The sequence below is a fragment of the Schistocerca cancellata genome, chromosome 5 (assembly GCF_023864275.1).
Source record: "Schistocerca cancellata isolate TAMUIC-IGC-003103 chromosome 5, iqSchCanc2.1, whole genome shotgun sequence".
Taxonomy (NCBI): domain Eukaryota; kingdom Metazoa; phylum Arthropoda; class Insecta; order Orthoptera; family Acrididae; genus Schistocerca; species Schistocerca cancellata.
The window spans coordinates 148,108,312-148,129,827 of record NC_064630.1 but is presented as its reverse complement, the minus strand read 5'-3'; the positions used below and the strand labels follow the sequence as shown (position 1 = coordinate 148,129,827).

The 21,516-nt window shown below is 44.9% G+C and overlaps 1 protein-coding gene across 3 annotated transcripts in view; it reads left to right on the top strand.

Annotated features, from left to right (window-relative positions):
* Positions 1 to 21,516, top strand: part of LOC126188292 (juvenile hormone esterase-like) — a 546,097-nt gene that overhangs the window by 243,278 nt on the left and 281,303 nt on the right. For 2 of the 3 annotated variants that reach the window (XM_049929879.1, XM_049929878.1), the window contains exon 4: positions 1,096 to 1,243. In XM_049929879.1, the coding sequence (XP_049785836.1) occupies positions 1,096 to 1,243 (148 nt within the window). The remainder of the gene's footprint in view (positions 1 to 1,095; positions 1,244 to 21,516) is intronic. The other variant, XM_049929880.1, reaches the window with a different exon arrangement.

The following is a 21,516-nucleotide window of genomic DNA, read 5'->3' as shown; positions in this document are numbered from 1 at the left end:
ATAATTTATCTGGGAGTAGGAATTAGGAGTGATTTAAAATTGATTGACCATATAAAGTTAATCGTCGGTAAAGAGGATGCCAGACTGAGATTCATTGGAAGAATCCTAAGGAAATGCAGTCCGAAAACAAAGGAAGTAGGTTACAGTACACTTGTTCGCCCACTGCTAGAATACTGCTCACCGGTGTGGGATCTCAACCAGATAGGGTTGATAGAAGAGATAGAGAAGATCGAACGGAGAACAGCGTGCTTCGTTACAGGATCATTTAGTAATAGAGAAAGCGTTACGGAGTTGATAGATAAACTCCAGTGGAAGACTCTGCAAGAGAGACGCTCAGTAGCTCGGTACGGACTTTTCTTGAAGTTACGAGAACATGCCTTCACCGAGGAGTCAAGCAGTATATTTCTCCCTTCTACGTATATCTCGAGAAGGAACCATGAGGATAAAATCAGAGAGATTAGAGCCTACACAGAGGCATACCGACAATCTTTCTTTTCACGAACAATACGTGACTGGAATAGAAGGGAGAACCAACAGATGTACACTAAGTACCCTCCGCCACACACCGTCAGGTGGCTTGCGGAGTATGGATGTAGATATATATGTAGATGTGCCAGCCGTGCAGGCCTCTACCACAAGCCGTTTAGGATGGTTAGGGAAAGACAGGCCGATCGTCTCTAGGCTGGCGTAGGTAGAAAACAACTTACGCAATAGGCACACAGAAGCACTCGGGTGTGGTCAGGAAACGATACGTTACAACACAGGCATCAGGAATGGATGAATGGTATGATCATATGGCACAGTTGACCGGGAGGCCCCTATTCGGGTAAGTTCGGCTGCCAAGTGCAAGTCTTATTTCATTTGACGCCACATAGGGAGACTTGCGCGCCGGTGATGAGGATGAAATGATGATGAGGACAACACAACACCCAGTCCCCGAGCGGAGAAAATCTTCAATCCGGCCGGGAATCGAACCCGCGCCCGCTTGCATGGGAGGCGAGTTCGTTACCACCCAACTAAGCAGGCAGACGGCCAGGATTGAAAACGTGACGTGTGTCATGTGTTTACTTAGGACGCGTGTCGTGTGTTTGTCAGCAGGTGCAGCCGCTGCTGCCCGTGCTGGTGTACATCCACGGCGGCGGCTGGTTCTCGGGCTCCTCCAGCCCACAGCTGGTGGGGCCGCAGCTGCTCATGGACCGCGACGTCGTACTCGTCACTCTCAACTACCGCCTGGGGCCGCTCGGTGAGTCCTACCTACCTGTCACCAGGGCCATTCCTGCCACTGGGCAATATTGGGAGGCCGCCTAGCAACGACCCTACTTGTCACTCGTGCCACGCGTCGAAACTTAATGCAGCCTGTTGCAGCTCGAGAGCCTGATTACGGGCAAAGGGGAGGGGGGGACAAGGGCGTAAAAATCAAATCAAACAGCGGAAACATGAGCAAATGAGGAGAAAAAATGAACAAGAGGAAAAATTAAAATATGGAATTGTTTTCCAAAGCATATGTAACAGTTAGTTAATAAGTCTTTACTTACGTTAAGTCTTTACTTACCTTAACGTAACTGGATGCTGAAAAGGATGAGATTAATTCCTCTTCTCAACAATTTCAGTTAGAACAGAAACTAAATAACACCATGTTTATCTGGATGACCTAGTCTGTTGCTTCGACATATCTCCCATCAGTATAGCGTAATTTCTAAATTTGAGGAAAAATTCATTCGCACACCTTTATTAGTCCATTTTCTTGCAGTTAAACAAAATAAGTAATTGATGCCAAATTTGGTTTCACTTGTATATACACTATGTGATCAAAAGTATCCGGACACCTCCAAAAACAAACGTTTTTCATATTACATGCACTGTGCTGCCACCTACAGCCATGTACTCCATATCAGCGACGTCAGTAGCCAATAGACATCGTGAGAGAGCAGAATGGGGCGCTCCGCAGAAGTCATTGACTTCGAACGTGGTCAGATGATTGGGTGTTACTTGTCATACGTCTATACGCGAGGTTTCCACACTCATAAACATCCTTAGGTCCACTGTTTCCGATGTGATAGTGAAGTGGAAACGTGAAGAGCAACGTATAGCATAAAAGCGTACAGACCGACCTCGTCTGCTGCCTGACAGGGACTGCTCACAGCTGAAGAGGGTCGCAATGTGTAACAGGCAGACATCTATCCAGACCATCACACAGGAATTCCAAACTGCATCAGGATCCACTGCAAGTACTATGACACTTGGGTGGGAGGTGAGAAAACTTGGATTTCATGGTCGAGCGGCTGCTCATAAGCCACGCATCACGCCGTTAAATGCCAAACGACGCCTCGCTTGGTGTCAGGAGCGTAAACATTAGACGACTGAACAATGGGAAAACGTTGTGTGGAGTAACGAATCACGGTACACAATGTGGCGATCCGACGGCAGGGAGTGGGTATGGCGAATGCCCGGTGAACGTTATCTGCCAGCGTGTGTAGTGCCAACAGTAAAATTCGGAGGCATTGGTGTTATGGTGGGATCGCGTTTTTCATGGAGGGGTTTGCACCCCTTGTTGTTTTGCGTGGCACTATCACAGCACAGGCCTGCATTGATGTTTAAACCTTCTTGCTTCCCAATGTTGAAGAGAAATTCTGGGATGGCGACTGCATCTTTTAACACGATCGAGAACCTGTTCATAATGCACGGCCTGTGGCGGAGTGGTTACATGATAATAACAACCCTTAATGGACTGGCCTGCACAGAGTCCTGACCTGAATCCTACAGAACACCCTTGGGATGTTTTGTAACGCCGACTTCGTGCCAGGCGTCACCGACCGACATCGATACCTCTCGTCAGTGCAGCACGCCATCAAGAATGGGCTGCCAAGAAACCTTCCTGCACCTGATTGAACGTACACCTGCGAGAGTGGAAGCTGTCATCAAGACTAGGGGTGGGGCAACACCATATTAAATTCCAGCATTGCGGACGGAGAGTTCCAGGAAGTTGTAAGTCATATTCAGCCAGGTGTCCGGATACTTTTGATCACATAGTGTATATTCAGTTCAGTTGTAATTTAAAACGTTCACCACATTCTTTCTATTTCAGTTATTTTGGAAATTTTGAAAAATTATGGTCCAAAAAGAAAGTGAGGACTTTTTTGTTGTCAATCAGTTTTAAAGGAACTGAGGACACAGTGTGAAAGTTGAGGACTGTCCCCAGGAAATGAGGATGTCTGGTCACCTTAGTTTGTATGACTAAAAGAATAATGAGACATTAGCATGTTGTGCCATTGGACGTTGGTGGTGGAGGAGGAGGCGTATATCGGGGAGAACGATGCTAGTAAAAAAGAGGGGCGTCATTTTTCAATTCTCGTCTAGGGCGGCTCTCGTCTAGGGAGGCCCTGCATGTAACTCGTACTGCACTCTGAGAAAACGTATCGAAACTAATCTAACATACCACACACTTTAATGGAGGATGTTGCAGTTCAAGTGCCTCTCTACGAGCAACGATGGACAGAGGTGATGTGTGGGCAGACAGGCTATGGAACGTGTCCCTGGCTAAATGTCGATGGATACGGGTGGTGGTTGTCGAACGTTTATACCGGCTGAACCCTAACACTACCTGCCAGGCTGCTTCTCAGTATATTTGTATAATCGACGCGTGGTCTCCAGCGGCTCGTTACAAGGAACAAAGTAATCGTAATGTATTTGGTTTGTTACACCAGTCGCCTTTGATTCTGCGAAAATACCTTCACGACTGTGCAGCAATAATTCTAATGAGGAAGGATCCTGAAACCATCCGGCAGATTAAATCTGTATTTTAGCTGAGGACTCGAATACAGAACCTTTGCGTTTCTTGAGCAAATGCTTTCCCCACAGATCTATGTAGCCATGGCCCACGACCTGCTCTCCTAACTTTACTTCTGTCAGCACAGGATAGCATGATGACGTGATAAGCAGAGAGGAAAAAATAAAATACAGCAAGTAAGACTTACTAATATACTTCCTCCACCGCTGTTCCTGTTTCTAATAATTCCAAACAGGCGAATTACAGATAGAATCATACATTTTTCAGCGGAGTGGGCACTGTTTTTGAATTTGTAGGCAGATTATAACTGTGTTGTTCCAGGTCACAATATCAGAACCTTGCCCTCTTTGAGCTGAGCTATTCAGGCTACTGGCGGAAGGCTAGCAGTGGAGGGTGCCTAGATAGCTCACGGTAAGTACAGTAGAATCGTATTAATGGATAAACTGCGTTCTGGGATGTGGAGGGGAGTCTGTGGAACGTACACTCCTGGAAATTGAAAAAAGAACACATTGACACCGGTGTGTCAGACCCACCATACTTGCTCCGGACACTGCGAGAGGGCTGTACAAGCAATGATCACACGCACGGCACAGCGGACACACTAGGAACCGCGGTGTTGGCCGTCGAATGGCGCTAGCTGCGCAGCATTTGTGCACCGCCGCCGTCAGTGTCAGCCAGTTTGCCGTGGCATACGGAGCTCCATCGCAGTCTTTAACACTGGTAGCATGCCGCGACAGCGTGGACGTGAACCGTATGTGCAGTTGACGGACTTTGAGCGAGGGCGTATAGTGGGCATGCGGGAGGCCGGGTGGACGTACCGCCGAATTGCTCAACACGTGGGGCGTGAGGTCTCCACAGTACATCGATGTTGTCGCCAGTGGTCGGCGGAAGGTGCACGTGCCCGTCGACCTGGGACCGGACCGCAGCGACGCACGGGTGCACGCCAAGACCGTAGGATCCTACGCAGTGCCGTAGGGGACCGCACCGCCACTTCCCAGCAAATTAGGGACACTGTTGCTCCTGGGGTATCGGCGAGGACCATTCGCAACCGTCTCCACGAAGCTGGGCTACGGTCCCGCACACCGTTAGGCCGTCTTCCGCTCACGCCCCAACATCGTGCAGCCCGCCTCCAGTGGTGTCGCGACAGACGTGAATGGAGGGACGAATGGAGACGTGTCGTCTTCAGCGATGAGAGTCGCTTCTGCCTTGGTGCCAATGATGGTCGTATGCGTGTTTGGCGCCGTGCAGGTGAGCGCCACAATCAGGACTGCATACGACCGAGGCACACAGGGCCAACACCCGGCATCATGGTGTGGGGAGCGATCTCCTACACTGGCCGTACACCACTGGTGATCGTCGAGGGGACACTGAATAGTGCACGGTACATCCAAACCGTCATCGAACCCATCGTTCTACCATTCCTAGACCGGCAAGGGAACTTGCTGTTCCAACAGGACAATGCACGTCCGCATGTATCCCGTGCCACCCAACGTGCTCTAGAAGGTGTAAGTCAACTACCCTGGCCAGCAAGATCTCCGGATCTGTCCCCCATTGAGCATGTTTGGGACTGGATGAAGCGTCGTCTCACGCGGTCTGCTCGTCCAGCACGAACGCTGGTCCAACTGAGGCGCCAGGTGGAAATGGCATGGTAAGCCGTTCCACAGGACTACATCCAGCATCTCTACGATCATCTCCATGGGAGAATAGCAGCCTGCATTGCTGCGAAAGGTGGATATACACTGTACTAGTGCCGACATTGTGCATGCTCTGTTGCCTGTGTCTATGTGCCTGTGGTTCTGTCAGTGTGATCATGTGATGTATCTGACCCCAGGAATGTGTCAATAAAGTTTCCCCTTCCTGGGACAATGAATTCACGGTGTTCTTATTTCAATTTCCAGGAGTGTAGAAACGCGAGGGAAGGTAGATCGCAGGATTGTGGTCATGCACTTCCCATCTCCATAGGGCTGCAAACTGAAGAGCAATCAGGAGAGTTACCATTCATTCTGCCCCCCTACCTCACAAGAAGCAACTGAATGGTGTTTCACAAATTTATGCCTAGCCTTCCACAGCTTGCCTTTTGAATCACTGATAAGACAGTGCACAGACTTGCCCAGTTTCGTTTATTTTTCGCTGAGTGTGTTAAAACTGCATGGAATGTAGACATGAGTTAGTAATAAGACTAACTGAAGAAATGCATATGGACAGAATCTATGTAAATCTCTGCACACTATTCAGCACTGCTAGGGGGGAAACTGATTCTGTGTCATCCTGTACGATAGCTGTCGTGTTCTTCCAGGAAAGACAACTTCTCACCACAAGCACTGCTCGATTGTCAGTATGCAGACAGATTATATCTCCCAAGCATTTCTTGTCCAGTTCTCTTATGTAAGTAGGAAAAGTAAGTCCACTGACCTAAGTTAGTACTTATTTGCAGTTGTTAAGTGGACTATTATGTAAAAAAGAGCTCAACAGTTGGAGCTTTCAACTGTCTGTCACACTGAAGAACCTGTCCCAAGTATCCCATACTATCGATATGCATTCGGAAGTGTTGGCTTCATTGTCTCCACTGTCACAACATGAGAGGTATAAAATGCACCATCACAGGTTCAGCTCCCCCAACATCAAGAAAGGCCCAGAGGCTTAAAGCGGCTCTCCCTGCAACAGAAGTAAGTGACATACACTATGTTATCAAAAGTATCCGTACACCCGGCTGAATACGACTTACAAGTTCGCGGCGACCTCCATCGGTAATGCTGGAATTTAATACGGTGTTGGCCCACCCTTAGTCTTGATGACAGCTTCCACTCTCGCAGGTGTACGTTCAATCAGGTGCAGGAAGGTTTCTTGGGGAATGGCAGCCCATTCTTGATGGAGTGCTGCACTGACGAGAGGTATCGATGTCGGTCGGTGACGCCTGGCACGAAGTCGGCGTTACAAAACATCCCATGGGTGTTCTGTAGGATTCAGGTCAGGACTCTGTGCAGGCCAGTCCATCAAGGGATGTCATTATCATGTAACCACTCCGCCACAGGCCGTGCATTATGAACAGGTGCTCGATCGTGTTAAAAGATGCAGTCGCCATCCCAGAATTGCTCTTCAACATTGGGAAGCAAGAAGGTGCTTAAAACATCAATGCAGGCCTGTGCTGTGATAGTGCCACGCAAAACAACAAGGGGTGCAAACCCCTCCATGAAAAACACGATCCCACCATAACACAAACGCCTCCGAATTTTACTGTTGGTACTACACACGCTGGCAGATAACGTTCACCGGGCATTCGCCATACCCACTCCCTGCCGTCGGATCGCCACATTGTGTACCGTGATTCGTCTCTCCACACAACGTTTTTCCACTGTTCAGTCGTCTAATGTTTACGCTCCTTACACCAAGCGAGGCGTCGTTTGGCATTTAACAGCGTGATGCGTGGCTTATGAGCAGCCGCTCGACCATGAAATCCAAATTTTCTCACCTCCCTTCTCACTGTCATAGTACTTGCTGTGGATCCTGATGCAGTTTGGAATTCCTGGGTGATGATCTGGATAGAAGTCTGCCTATTACACATTACGACCCTCTCTTCAACTGTCGTCGGTGTCTGTCAGTCAGCAGACAAGGTCGGCCTGTACGCTTTTGTGCTGTACGTGTCGCTTCACGTTTCCACTTCATTATCACATCGGGAACAGTGGACCTAGGGATGTTTAGGAGTGTGGAAATCTCGCGTACAGGCGTATGACACAAGCGACATCCAATCACCTGACCACATTCGAAGTCAATGAGTTCTGCGGAGCGCCCCATTCTGCTCTCTCGCTATGGCTAATGACTAGTTAGGTGGCTGATATGGAGTGCCTGGCAGTAGGTGGCAGCATAATGCACCTAATATGAAAAACGTTTGTTTTTTGAGGTGTCCGGATACTTTTGATCACATAGTGTAGGTGTTGCGGAACTTCAGATATTTTAACGTAAGTCAACCAATGCATTACAGCATATTGCCGCTCTAGACCTGAACATGTTAAGTACCAGTCCATCGGATATATCTTCAACCACCCTGCAAGATAAACTGTGGATGTATGGTGAGTGGCTCCCTCAGTCCAGCCCATTGCACAATTGCCAACAATTCCTCAACGGAAGGGATATATGCAGTCTACCAGTAACACAGATAATGGTCAGAGAAGTGCAGTAACATTCTGGTTATTCATTAATTCACCAGAAAGTGACTCCAGTACAATTTCATGGCTTTACAATAAGCTATCAATGATGAACAGCAGGAAGGTACCACATTTACCAATGCAATCCCTTTCCCTCCAACACTACATAGGTCACTAACAATATCACACTTACAAATTAAAACACTTTTCAGCCATTGCTCATAGTAAGGTATTTTGCGTAGAAGCTCACTTAACAACTGTAAATAAGTACTCACTCAATAAAATGAAAATAACTCCACTACATAAACACGAGCTCAATGAAGTTATTTTGCCTTCTCACATAAGAGAGCTGGACAGAAAATCCTGCGGAGGTATAGTCTGTCTAAACTGAAAAGCGAGCAGAACTCGTAGTGGAGAGAATTACTTGTCCCAGAAAAATGCTGCAACTGCCATCTAGGACGACTAAGAATCAGTTTTCCTCTGTCTCTGTAGAACAGCGTCCAGATATTTACGTAGAATCTGTCCATATAGGTTTCTTGCGTTAGATGTATACTCCGTGCAGTGTTAATGCAGTCCGCAAAAATAAACACCTGACGTGAGTGTCTACACTTTGTGTCACCAACGATTCATAAGGCGAGCTATGGCATAGTTAGGTAAAGAGGGTTGGGGCCCGCATGCGTTCACTCCAATTTTCAGACCTATAAAGGATGGAAATGCATGACCGAAATCCGGCGAGCTATCTTCCCTCACGCTTTAGTCTCTTCACCCTTCGTTCCACCCCATTACATCCCTTAATAAGGTTCTGCTGTACTTAGATGAGGTAGATATGTTTAATATTTTTTATTAATCCACGTCGTTTAACAATAATCAGTAATTTTATATCATTAAAACAATATTTTAATACTCTGCGATTTTTCCATCCGCTGCAACGCGGAAAGTACTACAATGTAGTTTAATTTTGTGCTTCGAAACATTTTCACTAGAGGCAGCGGTTTTCGATTTATTCAAGAAAATCCTTTAAAAAAAGGCTATAAAAGCTCTCCCGCCCCAACCTCCCCTTCCCCCCCCCCCCCCCCCCCCCCACACACACACACAGCTCAAAGCTCACACCCGACCGGTCAGGATTTTTTAGTAAGTTGCTGCACCAAAATTTGCGACTACAGGAATTTTCCCCAGAATTTTTCTTAAATGACTGGACTACAAGCGGGCGATAGATTAGCTCTACATGCGAGGGTCGAGCTTTGTGTGTAACAACTCAAATCATCTCGTGTTAGAGATGTCTAACCGAATTACATTTTGGAGCAGATGAATATATGGTTTATTTTTGGATAGCGTAATGGGATCATCTAACTTCAGAAAAAAAGGTGTTCTCTCGTGTGTCGAAAAATTGTAACATCACCAGAAAATAAATTTTCGTAAATTTTTAATATACCATTTTGAAACATAGTGCAATCCTCCTCGAACACACTGATGCTATTTCCGTATTCGTACACTGAACCGGTTTCAGGGTCTGTCTCCGACTGATACTGATCTTCGGCCGGACATGGCTGCTTGTCCTGTTCCAGAGGTTGCCCCTCAGTCTGCAAGATCCGGGCGGTCGCAGAGGGTGGGCTTACTGGTGGTTGGGAGCTCGCACGTCAGGCGCGTAATGGAGCCCCTTAGGGATATGGCTACAAGGGAGGGGAAGAAAACCAATGTGCACTCCGTGTGCATACCGGGGGGAGTCATTCCAGATGTGGAAAGGGTCCTTCCGGATGCCATGAAGGGTACAGGGTGCACCCATCTGCAGGTGGTCGCTCATGTTGGCACCAATGATGTGTGTCGCTATGGATCGGAGGAAATCCTCTCTGGCTTCCGGCGGCTATCTGATTTGGTGAAGACTGCCAGTCTCGCTAGCGGGATGAAAGCAGAGCTCACCATCTGCAGAATCGTCGATAGGACTAACTGCGGACCTTTGATACAGAGCCGAGTGGAGGGTCCGAATCAGAGGCTGAGACGGTTCTGCGACCGTGTGGGCTGCAGATTCCTCGACTTGCTCCATAGGGTGGTGGGGTTTCGGGTTCCGCTGGATAGGTCAGGAGTCCACTACAGACAGCAGGCGGCTACACAGGAAGAAGGGGTTGTGTGGCGTCGACTGGGCGGTTTCTTAGGTCAGATGGCCTCGGGCAAGTACAGAAAGGGCAACAGCCTCGAAGGATTCGGGGCAAAGTCAGGACATGCAGGGACCAAACAGCAATCGGTATTGTAATTGTAAACTGTCGAAGCTGCATTGGTAAAGTACCGGAACTTCAAGCACTGATAGAAAGCACCGAAGCTGAAATCGTAATAGGTACGGAAAGCTGGCTGAAGTCAGAGATAAATTCTGCCGAAATTTTTACAAAGGCACAGACGGTGTTTAGAAAGGATAGATTGCATGCAACCGGTGGTGGCGTGTTTGTCGCTGTTAGTAGTAGTTTATCCTGTAGTGAAATAGAAGTGGATAGTTACTGTGAATTATTATGGGTGGAGGTTATACTCAACAACCGAGCTAGGTTAATAACACTGTTCTACAAAAAAAACCTTTTTTTCTATTTCTGATAAAAAATATTTTGATCCTAGTTGTATTTTGAGTGCTGAATTGAAAACTGTTTTTGGTTTTTTTCTGTCAGGGAAATGAGTAATCGCAATTTTATTTCTCTTTTCAGTTTCTGATATAGTGCAGCAAACGTGAGGTGAAATTCGACAAACAAATGCACATCTTTATGATGTTATAAGTTCATCACATTAATGGAGGGTGGGATCTAACGTATAACACAGTAACCTTTGTGTATACACTTTGAAGCATTTATTTGACATGGGAACTTCCAGAAAATTGACAAACAATGAGCCACTGCCTTGTAATGCACATCACTTTTTTCTCTTGTATTGTGAATCTTTCTTCTCTCGAATGATATTCCAGCAATACTCTGCTAACATAGAAGGTACCCACTTCCCTTCATCGCGCCTTTCTATGGTAGAAATGTCTTTATGGAATCTTTCCCCATGTTCATCCGATACGTCACTGCAACTCTCTGTGAAGTAGTCCAGATGAGTGTCCATCATATGTACCTTCAAAGACATATTGCACCCCAAATCCTGATATGCTTTGATCATATCCTTCACCATTGTTTTGTAGTTAGTAGCTCTTCTTCTTCCGAGGAAGTTTTCCGACACCATCTTGAAACAGTCTCATGTGGTTTTTTCTTTATCAGTTAAACATGCATTAAAATTTGCATCTTTCTGCAGCTCCCTGATTTGTGGGCCCACAAATACACCTTCCTTTATTTTTGCAGCTGAAAGACGGGGGAATTTGGTAGCTATATATGCAAACCCACAGCCTGTTTGATCCATGGCCTTCACGAATTGTTTCATCAGGCCAAGTTTGATGTGAAGCGGTGGAAGTAGTATATATTCAGGAGCTACCAGACTTTCACGTTGTACAGTCTTTTCGCCAACTTTCCATCTTCGCCTAGGCCATTTCTTTTTCACGTAGTGAGAATTTCGGTCTCGACTATCCCACTCGGAAAGAAAACAGGCATACTTTGTGTAGCCTTGTTGCATTCCCAGTACCATAGCAATTACCTTGAAATCTGCACATATTTTCAATTTATGTTCATTGTATTTTAATGGATTTAGCATCCTTTGTACGAATTCGTAATTCTCTTTTGTCAAACTAGCGAAAGCTACTGGAACAGAGGGTATTTTATTTCCGTTATGGAGCAAAACACCCTTCAGACTTGTTTTCGATGCATCTATGAAAAGTCTCCACTCCTGTGAAATATAAGTGAAGTTCAGCACGTTCATCAGGCCAGCAGCGTCATTGCAAAATGTCAGTGCTTCGTCAGATGAAAAATAAGAAATAAAGGCATGTTCTCTGTGCCTGACATACTGATTTTAGTACTTTGGTGCAGTAAATTATACTCTTGTAATCTTGAACCAAGCAGCTGTGTCTTTTGTTTACTTAGTCCTAGATCACGTACTAAATCACTTAAATCTGCCTGTGTTAACAAATGTGGCGATGACTCACTTGTGCAGTGATATAAAGAACCATCATCTGTGATTTCTTCAGTGCTACTTATTTCACTGTCACTCGGAATTTGACCTCGAGCTCTTGAAGGTACTAGAAGGTTGTCGGAATGTTGCACTGGCATTCTCGCTGAAGGCAGATCTGGGTAAACAATGTGCCTCTTCGACTTTTTGTTTGTAAAACCCTGAATTTTTGTTAGACAGAAATAACAATCAGTAACATGGTCCTTAGGCTCCCTCCATACCATGGGAACAGCAAACAACGCCACATTCTCTTTACCTTTCCACCATTGAATTAGTTTGCAGTAACATGTAGCACGACAGAAATGTGGTGCCCATTCTTTACCTTGGTCTCCTACCTCTACTGCAAAGTAATGTTTGTAATCTTTCTTCATGACTGAAGAAATTTTCTTCCTATTTCTGGCAAAAGTGAACTTCCCACAGATGTAGCAGAAGTTGTCCAGCTTATATCGACATCCACGACGTGGCATTTCTGCAAATTTAAAAATACCACTTTGGTAATACATCTGTATTAAATTAATAGTAGGAAACTAGAGGAACGCTGATGTGTAAAAACAAGTAGTCGTTTTACCTTCAGCACCAGGCTCAATCAGTATACACACAGGAACTAAAAAATTCAACCGTGCTCGGAAATATGACAGTTACTTGTCAGCCAAAACACCCACTCGTTAAGACTGACACAAATTGCGGCTAACACCACTGTTGTAAACTCGATGCACCTGCCCCTAGGAGGCGAGAAGCTTTACTGCCGAGGCAGCGACCGGCTGTCGCCGTTCGAGTTAATGAAATGTTTCAGCTGGTCTTAATGACATAGGTGTGGTGGGGGATTATCTAATGATGTCTGATTCTTCCCACCTGCTGTTGCACAAGAAATTATCACGTTCTATCACTACTGGATGCGGCAACATACCGGTATTTCTCTATAACGTCTCTGTGTTTGCCATGAATTGTGAATATACATATATATACATATTACATAAAAAGTATCCCTGACAACGATATTTTGTTTACATATTTGAATTTCCCACGGTAAAATGGTCTAGAAGCACATACTTTAATATCAGAAATAGAACCCATGTCGAACAGTTGGCTCATTTTACCGACCTCCCGACTCAGCAGCATTAGTGGCAGAACAACTGAGAGAAAATCTGGAATACATTTCACATCCATTTCCTCAGCATGTTATAGTCTTAGGTGGAGATTTCAACTCACCAGATATAGACTGGGACACTCAGATGTTTAGGACGGGTGGTAGGGACAGAGCATCGAGTGACATTATACTGAGTGCATTATCCGAAAATTACCTCGAGCAATTAAACAGAGAACCGACTCGCGGAGATAACATCTTGGACCTACTGATAACAAACAGACCCGAACTTTTCGACTCTGTAAGCGTAGAACAGGGAATCAGTGATCATAAGGCCGTTGCAGCATCCCTGAATATGGAAGTAAATAGGAATATAAAAAAAGGGAGGAAGGTTTATCTGTTTAGCAAGAGTAATAGGAGGCAGATTTCATACTACCTAACAGATCAAAACGAAAATTTCTGTTCCGACACTGCAAATGTTGAGTGTTTATGGAAATTGTTCAAGGCAATCGTAAAATGCGTTTTAGACAGATACGTGCCGAGTAAAACTGTGAGGGACGGGAAAAACCCACCGCGGTTCAACAACAAAGTTAGGAAACTACTGCGAAAGCAAAGAGAGCTTCACTGCAAATTTAAACGCAGCCAAAACCTCTAAGGCAAACAGAAGCTAAACGATTTCAAAGTTAACGTAAGGAGAGCTATGCATGAAGCGTTCAGTGAATTCGAAAGTAAAATTCTATGTACCGACTTGACAGAAAATCCTAGGAAGTTCTGGTCTTACGTTAAATCAGTAAGTGGATCAAAATAGCATATCCAGACGCTCTGAGATGATAATGGCATTGAAACAGAGGATGACACGCGTAAAGCTGAAATACTAAACACCTTTTTCCAAAGCTGTTTCATAGAGGAACATCGCACTGCAGTTCCTTCTCTAAATCCTCGCACGAACGGAAAAATGGCTGACATCGAAATAAGTGTCCTAGCCAAGGAATAGAAAAACAACTGAAATCACTCAACAGAGGAAGTCCACTGGACCTGACGGGGTACCAATTCGATTCTACAGAGAGTACGCGAAAGAACTTGCCCCCCTTCTAACAGTCGTGTACCGTAAGTCTCTAGGGGAACGGAAGGTTTCAAATGATTGGAAAAGAGCACAGGTAGTTCCAGTTTTCAAGAAGGGTCGTCGAGGAGATGTGCAAAACTATAGGCCCATATCTCTGACATCGATCTGTTGTAGAATTTTAGAGCATGTATTTTGCTCGCGTATCATGTCATTTCTGGAAACTCAGAATCTACTCTGTAGGAATCAACATGGATTCCGGAAACAGCGATCGTGTGAGACCCAACTCGCTTTATTTCTTCATGAGACCCAGAAAATATTAGATATAGGTTCCCAGGTAGATGCCATTTTCCTTGACTTCCGGAAGGCGTTCGATACAGTTCCGCACTGTCACCTGATAAACAAAGTAAGAGTCTACGGAATATCACACCAGCTGTGTGGCTGGATTGAAGAGTTTTTAGCAAACAGAACACAGCATGTTGTTATCAATGGAGAGACGTCTACAGACGTTAAAGTAACCTCTGGCGTGCCACAGGGGAGTGTTATGGGACTATTGCTTTTCACAATATATATAAATGACCTAGTAGATAGTGTCGGAAGTTCCATGCGGCTTTTCGCGGATGATGCTGTAGTATACAGAGAAGTTGGAGCATTAGAAAATTGTAGCGAAATGCAGGAAGATCTGCAGCGGATAGGCACTTGGTGCAGGGAGTGGCAACTGACCCTTAAAATAGACAAATGTAATGTATTGCGAATACATAGAAAGAAGGATCCTTTATTGTATGATTATATGATAGAGGAACAAACACTAGTAGCAGTTACTTCTGTAAAATATCTGGGAGTATGCGTACGGAACGATTTGAAATGGGATATTCATATAAATTTAATTGTTGGTAAGGCGGGTGCCAGGTTAAGATTCATTGGGAGAGTCCTTAGAAAATGTAGTCCATCAACAAAGGAGGTGGCTTGCAAAACACTCGTTCGATCTATACTTGAGTATTGCTCATCAGTGTGGGATCCGACCAGGTCGGGCTGACGGAGGAGATGGAGAAGATCCAAAGAAGAGCGGCGCGTTTCGTCGCAGGGTTATTTGGTAAGAGTGATAGCGTTACGGAGATGTTTATCAAACTCAAGTGGCAGACTCTGCAAGAGAGGCGCTCTGCATCGCGGTGTAGCTTGCTGTCCAGGTTTCGAGAGGGTGCGTTTCTGGATGAGGTATCGAATACATTGCTTCGCCCTACATATAACTCCCGAGGAGATTACGAATGTAAAATTAGAGAGATTCGAGCGCGCACGGATGCTTTCCGGTAGCCTTTCTTACCGCGAACCATAAGCGACTGGAACAGGAAAGGGAGGTAATGACAGTGGCATGTAAAGTGCCCTCCGCCACACACCGTTGGGTGGCTTGCGGAGTATAAATGTAGATGTAGATGTAGAATTTGAGCGAGTCCAGTGCAGTGTAAGATAACCGGTGGCAGCTCTGCTACACGCCTCCATCTGCTCCTGCAGACGTGTCGATGCTGAAATAATTTTATACAGTATGCTTGATATTCGAGCCCTGTCTTCTCACAGCGCGAGATGAGTGACTAATTTCCTTGTTTAGTCTGGAATGCTTTGTCCAAAGATATGTCAACTCCAATCAAAGGTCGGACTAGTTTGTATAGCATACCCGTCATTTCTTTGTTTTGGAAATAGACGTTCCACAACTGTAATGTTTTAATTTTATTTATTTATATTTCGTTTTTTACTGCTATTTTCAGGGTCGCTGCCCCGTGTATGTGTGTGTGTCTGTGAGACGTCTATTTCGAAACCAAATACTTTGTCAGCTACGAATGAATCAGATTGCTCTTGTGGACTTTACAGTCACCGACGGAATATGGTAGCGCAGATCATGTCTTCTAGTTAGTTTGTTAGTTTCTTGTTCCGCGGATCACTTGTACAACGACCCGTAATGATGTGGAAGGAACGAGTCTTTATTTAAAACGAGCGCAAAGATATTGTACAAAGAGAGGGCAATATTCAAGAAGTTGACGTAGTTTGTAAATGTTCATTCGCTTAATTTCCTTTAATATTGTTCCAAAATTGAAGTTATTTCAAAGTGTCTTACACTAGATAAGGCCAGAACAGTGAATTTCGGGCTGTCAGGAACCGGGATAAAGGATATCTTAACGAAAGCTCAGACCACCGCGGTTACAAAAGAGCTGCTACTGCATTGGACGTTTCTCGGTTAGTGTAAGCCAGATATCGATATTTATGTATGTTTGCAGGTGGGGATATTCAGCCTTCAAATAGTTTTTAAAAATCGTGGTGGACACGTCACGTGCTTCCAGTTCAAATCCGTAGAAGGATGAGAGCTGTGTGCAATGGTGACAGTATCGACACAGCCGAGTACGACACTGGGTTGTTCGTGCTTGTAACGAAGGAAGCGGTGGTGCTAATCTCAGGGTGTGTGTGACAGCTCGGAATGGATCGCCGACGCCAAAAATGTTCAAGAACGTGCATTAGCAGGCACAGTCATGCTCACAGTGTTTTGGGATATTCAAGGTGAACAGCTGAAGGATTCACCACGAATTTTTAAACATATCGACACATTTGTTCGTTCTGGATATACGAGAGCGTCCTGAAAAGTAGTGACTCCTAATTTCGGAGTCAAAACTCTTAAAACTTTTTAAATGAAACAAATTTTATAAACGTTCTACATCATTGTTCTTCGCGTCTACACATTTAATTCTCAACGTAGTCATCCTGGCGACGCAGACATTTCTCCAAACTAGAGACGAGTTTGTTGATACCGTCACAGTAGTATGTGTCCGAAGCTCGTGGTCCAGTGGCTAGCGTTGCTGCCTCTGGATCACAGGGTCCCGGCTTCGATTCCTGGCCGGGTTCGGGATTTTCTCTGCATGGAGGCTGGGTGTTTGTGTTGTCTCCATGATTTCATCATCATCATCATCATTTGTTCAAATGGCTCTGAGCACTATGGGACTCAACATCTTAGGTCATAAGTCCCCTAGAACTTAGAACTACTTAAACCTAACTAACCTAAGGACATCACACACACCCATGCCCGAGGCAGGATTCGAACCCGCGACCGTAGCAGTCCCGCGGTTCCGGACTGCAGCGCCAGAACCGCACGGCCACCGCGGCCGGCTCATCATTTGTGACAGTGGCTAGATTGGACTATGAAAGAAATTGGACTGTGTAAAAATTGTGACTTTGTCTGGGCGCTGATGACGGCACAGTTGAGCGCCCCACAAACCAAACATCACTGTAGAATGTTCGATATTGTAGACGGAGCCACAACCTCACCTCTATTTACACAACGTTATCACTATCAACGCGAAGATCTTGAAGGTGTAATTTAATAAATTTCCTTTAGTTTACGTCTATGGTCATAACCTTTTTGTTCGCAGATTACCGGTTTCTGCCTATAATGGCCATCTTCAGATCTGCTGCAAAAATATGAGAACAACATAAATATACTCGCAGATTGTCTACAGCTTAAAAACAATAAATAGATCATAATGAAAAGTACTAGTGACATATATATGTATTTGTGCGCTTTAGGTATGAAGAAGCATACCTGTATTTTATAAAAACAGTGTCCTAATATACTGCAGTTATAGTGGCATAGTCAAATGTTAAATGCAAAATTAGCACCAGAATTGTCAAATATATATAAATAACAGCATATCCACGAGTCATGTTGTCAGTAGCACTACTGTTCAAAACAAAACAAGCTGCCCTATAGTAGCCGCAAGATGTTTGTGTTGCAAGTTCACCAGATGTCGCTACTGTAGGCATACACTAGTTTTCAGTGATTAACTGAACAGCGTAAAATAAAGGGGGGACAATCGTTGGAGTCGGTAATGTGCTTATAAGGTATAAAAGGCATTACAGTAATAAAAAGTAATGAAATAGAACACGACAAAGGTCAGATTGTTAAAAAGAGGAAGAGTTACGAGACAGTAATTGACATATGCTCAAGTGCCAATATTCTAGGTAATGACATAAGTGATCTGTAGACAATCTGCGAGTGTATTTATGTTGTCCCCATATTTTTGCTGCAGATCTGAAGAAGGTCATTACAGACCGAAACCGGTAATCTGTGAACAAAAAGTTTGTGACCATAGACGTAAATTAAAGGAAATTTATTATATATAGGGGTCACTGTTTTGTTCGCGGCAATGTGCAGCTTGTGGTGTTCTTTAAGTTTTGGAAATAGATTAAAATCGGGTGCGGCGAAGTCGGGACTGTATGGAGGATGATCGATGACCCTGAACCCGAGGCATCGAATTGTTGCGGATGTCGCGGCTCTCGTGTGTTGTCAGGCATTGTCATGCTCAAGGAGAGGGTGCTCCATGAGAGGAAAAAAATCTTCGAATTTGTGCTTTCGGTTTTCTGAGAGTCTCGCGGTACCTTTAGGCACGAATTTGAAATGCACTGCACCTTGAACATCCCAGAACACTGTGAGCTGTAAGCATGACTGTGCCTGCTGATGGCATGGCCTCGAACATTTTTGGCTTCAGTGATTCACTCCGAACTGCCACACAGTCGCTGAGATTAGCACCACCGTTTCATTCATTACAAGCACGAACAACCCAGTGTAGCACTCTGCTGTGTCGATACTGTCACCACTGTACACAGCTTTCATTCTTCTATGGATTTCAGTTGGAAGCTCGTGATGGGAAAAGTTCGTTGCAAGTCGCTAAGTACTCTTGTTTTGAAATACTGGACGAACATTTTGTGGCTGTTTATTTGCGCGTCGTGACGTGAGCTAGCTTCCCCCCCCCCCCCTGCCCCCCTGGCAGGTAAGTGGTTCTTACCCCAACAGTGGCTCTCCCCAGACAGTAAGTCACTTGTGTAGCGAGGCCGGTTGAAACCGATCCAGTGGTTTAGCAGGAGATGTGGAACATACATAAATCCACTTTTATAATATGTATGGATGTATGAGAAATATAATGTCAACTTCATAAAATCCGTTACATAGTTTCTTAGAGGGCAGATAGTATGATCATGACGAAATCATTTTTTTCGCTACCGGAAGTCCGTAATGTAAGAATGATACGTCAGCAATGTAATTACAGCTACCTCGAACATAAGGAACGAAACTGATCAAATATATCGCACATTGTTCATTGTAATCAGCGTAACAAATACAAATTTGTACATGTTTACTTTCAAGGAAATTTACTGTGCTTATCCTTTTTAATTGGGCAACGGCCTTGCCGCAGTGGATACACCGGTTTCCGTGGAATCACCGAAGTTAAGCGCTGTCGGGCGTGGTCGGCGCTTGGATTGGTGACCATCCAGGCCGCCATACGCTGTTGCCATTTTTGGGGGTGCACTCAGCCTCGTGACGCCAATTGAGGAGCTACTCGACGGATTAGTAGCGGCTTCGGTAAAGAATACCATCATAACGACGGGGAGAGCTGTGTGCTGACTCCACGCCCCTCCTATCCGCATCCACCGCTGAGGATGACACGGCGGTCGGATGGTCCCGGTAGGCTACTCGTGGCCTGAAGACGGAGTGCTTTTCTTTATCCTTTTTAATTAAAAGGAGCACAATGTCTGTTCTTAGTCACTCTGTTCCCACATGATGCAAGCATCTCATGTATTTATCGTCTTTCTCAAGCCCACAGGTCGACCTTTGAGTGCTTCATTAATGTTCTGTCATTCATATTTCTTTCTGTTATGTGGATCTCTTCGATCTTACAAGCACCTATGACACATTCAGGTATCAGAGATATTACGTTCTGTTCAGACCGCTCCATCGCTGACACACTCGTATCAACCAGAAAAGATCCCTAGCAAAAGAGTAGAAAAGATGGTTCAAATGGCTCTGAGCACTATGGGACTTAACTTCTGAGGTCATCGGTCCCCTAGAACTTAGAACTACTTGAACCTAAGTAACCTAAGAACATCTCACACACATCCATGCCCGAGGCAGGATTCGAACCTGCGATCGTAGCGGTCGCGCGGTTCCAGACTGTAGCGCCTAGAACCGCTCGGCCACCCCGGCCGGAAAAAACAGTAGACAAATGCTCACTGTGCTACCACTACCAAATCAGACAAAAAGTAAACTTACTGTAATGTTTCGCGTATAAAGACCGACAAATAGTGGAACACGACGTAATTGTCTTCACTCGTGCTGGCCTACCGTATACACAGAAAGAATTGTCGTTCATTCGTGCAACTTCCTGGCAGATTAAAACTGAGTGGCAGATAGGGACTCGAACCTGGACCCCTGCTTTTCGCAGACCAGAACTCTACCGTCAGAACTCTACTAGCACCACTCCCGATCCTCCCTAACAGCACTAGAGATGGGAAAAACTGTTCTTTTCAGAGATTGAATCAGAATTGTTCACTCCCTGAAATGAACTAGCTCTTTTTCATGAATCACCACTCATTCACAATAGAAAATAAATGGAAGGCACATTGCCCTTTAAACTTGGTTTATTCCAGTGCTATACCTGTATTTTGATCTTATTTGATCCTATTTTGAAGTAACACAGATAATGAGTATGAATTTTGTATTGTTTACTGAAATTTCCACGATATGACGAAGTTTTTGATTATTGATTTATTTTGCACTATCGTGGTTTTTTGGGTAATCGGAAAATGTTGTAACTTGAGATTTACATTAACAATATATTTGGTTATAATGTATTAAAATTTCATTAACCTCGTACAAATACATTGCAAGCCATATATTTTTAAAGTGAACGTTTCCTTCCGAAGACGCCTAAAATCGCAAAATCCGTGCTACAATAAGAAAAAAATATATAAATTTGATTGTAAGACCAAAGTGCTGCATATAGCCTGACGCAGAATAAAACAAGGAAACTATTGGTGTATCACATTTTGCAATACGTTTATCGGTTTGCTCGTAATTAAAGCGTAAATTCGAGTGTCCATAATAAAAAATCCTATAGTAAGAGGAGTCGTCAGGAACCTAATATGATCAGTTTAAACAAATAAAAATAAAATAAAAACAAATGATGTATACATAACATAATTATGTAATATACATACCGGTATTACTACGAAGAACGATATCCAGTAGAGGCGAACTCCGATGCAGAGGCGCTGAGTCAAGCAGGTCGAGCCGCGAGCTGTATTACTGCGTGAGCTAAGACCGCAGAGACCAGAGTGACACCTGAGTTGCTTTGCTCAACGCTCTGGCTAGAGTCGAGAACGGTAGGGTGAGCGTTGAGCAGGCGAGTTCCGAGGGTGGGGGGAGTGGTGAACGGCCACCAGTCACCCGCTCAGAGACAAATCGTCCTCGTCCGCTCTCTTGCGAGCAGGTTGTTGCAAGTAGTTCTTATGTTCTCCGCTAGGAGGCTCTCTGTCCTGTTGCTCGCATCAACTGCCCAGA